The following is a 1,206-nucleotide window of genomic DNA, read 5'->3' on the forward strand; positions in this document are numbered from 1 at the left end:
GAGGGGTGGCATAGCCGCCCCCGATTATACAACTGATTCCACTGAGCGGTATATGAGGGGGTGGCATAGCCGCCCCGATTATACAACTGATTCCACTAAGCCGTATCTGGAGGAGTGGCATAACTGCCCCGTCCAGAGAATGCGTATCATGGAGTGGCCTTCAGTAACTCCCTAGTAATCCCTCGGTACTTGAAACAACTGGAAGGTTGTAACACTGCATAGTGGAGAACCGAACCTAGTTGAGGTTATCTGTAGGTTACTTAAGCGCCTGATAAGGGAATGCCCTGCAGCCGTAGTCATAGTACTCCACTCAACCCAAGGCTTTCTCATCTAAAGGGAAGTCAGAAGAGAGGTCATTGAAATATGATATCCACCCATACATGACATTCACGGGTACAGATGGTGCCACTACTCTCCCTACGTCTCCGCCGGTCACATGCACAGAAATCATATCGCATCAGTTACGCGACGTCACCTAGACTGCCGTTCCCTTATGATGAGTTTCCGTGATCTTCCATTCCACACAACCACGATATGCCCGTGCACCTTTGCTACCTCGAGGAGGATTTCGAGAAGTTCGCCGAGTTGCGCCATCTCTCGATCCCTACATCCTGCATCCCCACCACTTGCATACAGCTCCTCAATGCTTAGCTCCGTAATGTCGACGAGATTCCCGTCGAAATGCTTGCCCGCCACCAGAAGCTTGCTATCACCAAGAAGCATCTGTTCATATATAACCTTGGCGCCGAGTGACCGTCGAACGGATGAAGTTTTTAATTCTACTGCTGTCTCCATAGGATCGAATATTCCACTCTTCGCGCACCACAATCTCGATGTACCATCCTCGCAGAGCTCCCAGTCACCATCCGATAGCTGTCTTATACCCTGCTTGTCGGCTTGGCCGGCGCAAGCATCGACCTCAGCCCTTACCACGAGATGGAGGCCACCGAGTCGTATAAGAGAGACTCTATGGTGTCTGATCAGTTGCTCGGCACCCGATTGAGGTCTTGTCATGGCTTCCTCAAATGCCCATCCGTATGTTGGCTCTCTACCATGGTACTTCCAGCTACGATCTACCACCGCCGGTTGGCCCTCGCCACCACAACTCATGGTGAACTCGAAGCTATTCAACTTCGCGCCGGTGATGAAGCGCAAGAGATCGGTTAAGTGGCCACGATTAGTAACAAGAGAAACCTTGGACCAGTC

The 1,206-nt window shown here is 51.4% G+C and overlaps 1 protein-coding gene across 1 annotated transcript; it reads left to right on the forward strand.

The window, feature by feature from the left end:
* The first annotated feature begins 332 nt into the window (after nucleotides 1-332).
* Pmar_PMAR012732 (hypothetical protein) lies at nucleotides 333-1,096 on the forward strand. The gene has a single exon (XM_002779911.1). It carries the CDS (start codon nucleotides 437-439, stop codon nucleotides 1,001-1,003), a length of 567 nt encoding a protein of 188 aa, XP_002779957.1. The 5' UTR covers nucleotides 333-436; the 3' UTR covers nucleotides 1,004-1,096.
* Nucleotides 1,097-1,206: the final 110 nt, after the last annotated feature.

This window comes from Perkinsus marinus (assembly GCF_000006405.1).
Source record: "Perkinsus marinus ATCC 50983 genomic scaffold scf_1104296945070, whole genome shotgun sequence".
In the NCBI taxonomy this organism is placed as follows: domain Eukaryota; phylum Perkinsozoa; order Perkinsida; family Perkinsidae; genus Perkinsus; species Perkinsus marinus.

Coding starts and splice junctions, on each gene's coding strand:
- Pmar_PMAR012732 (XM_002779911.1), top strand. CDS start 437: ATGCACAGAAATCATATCGCATCAGTTACGCGACGTCACCTAGACTGC.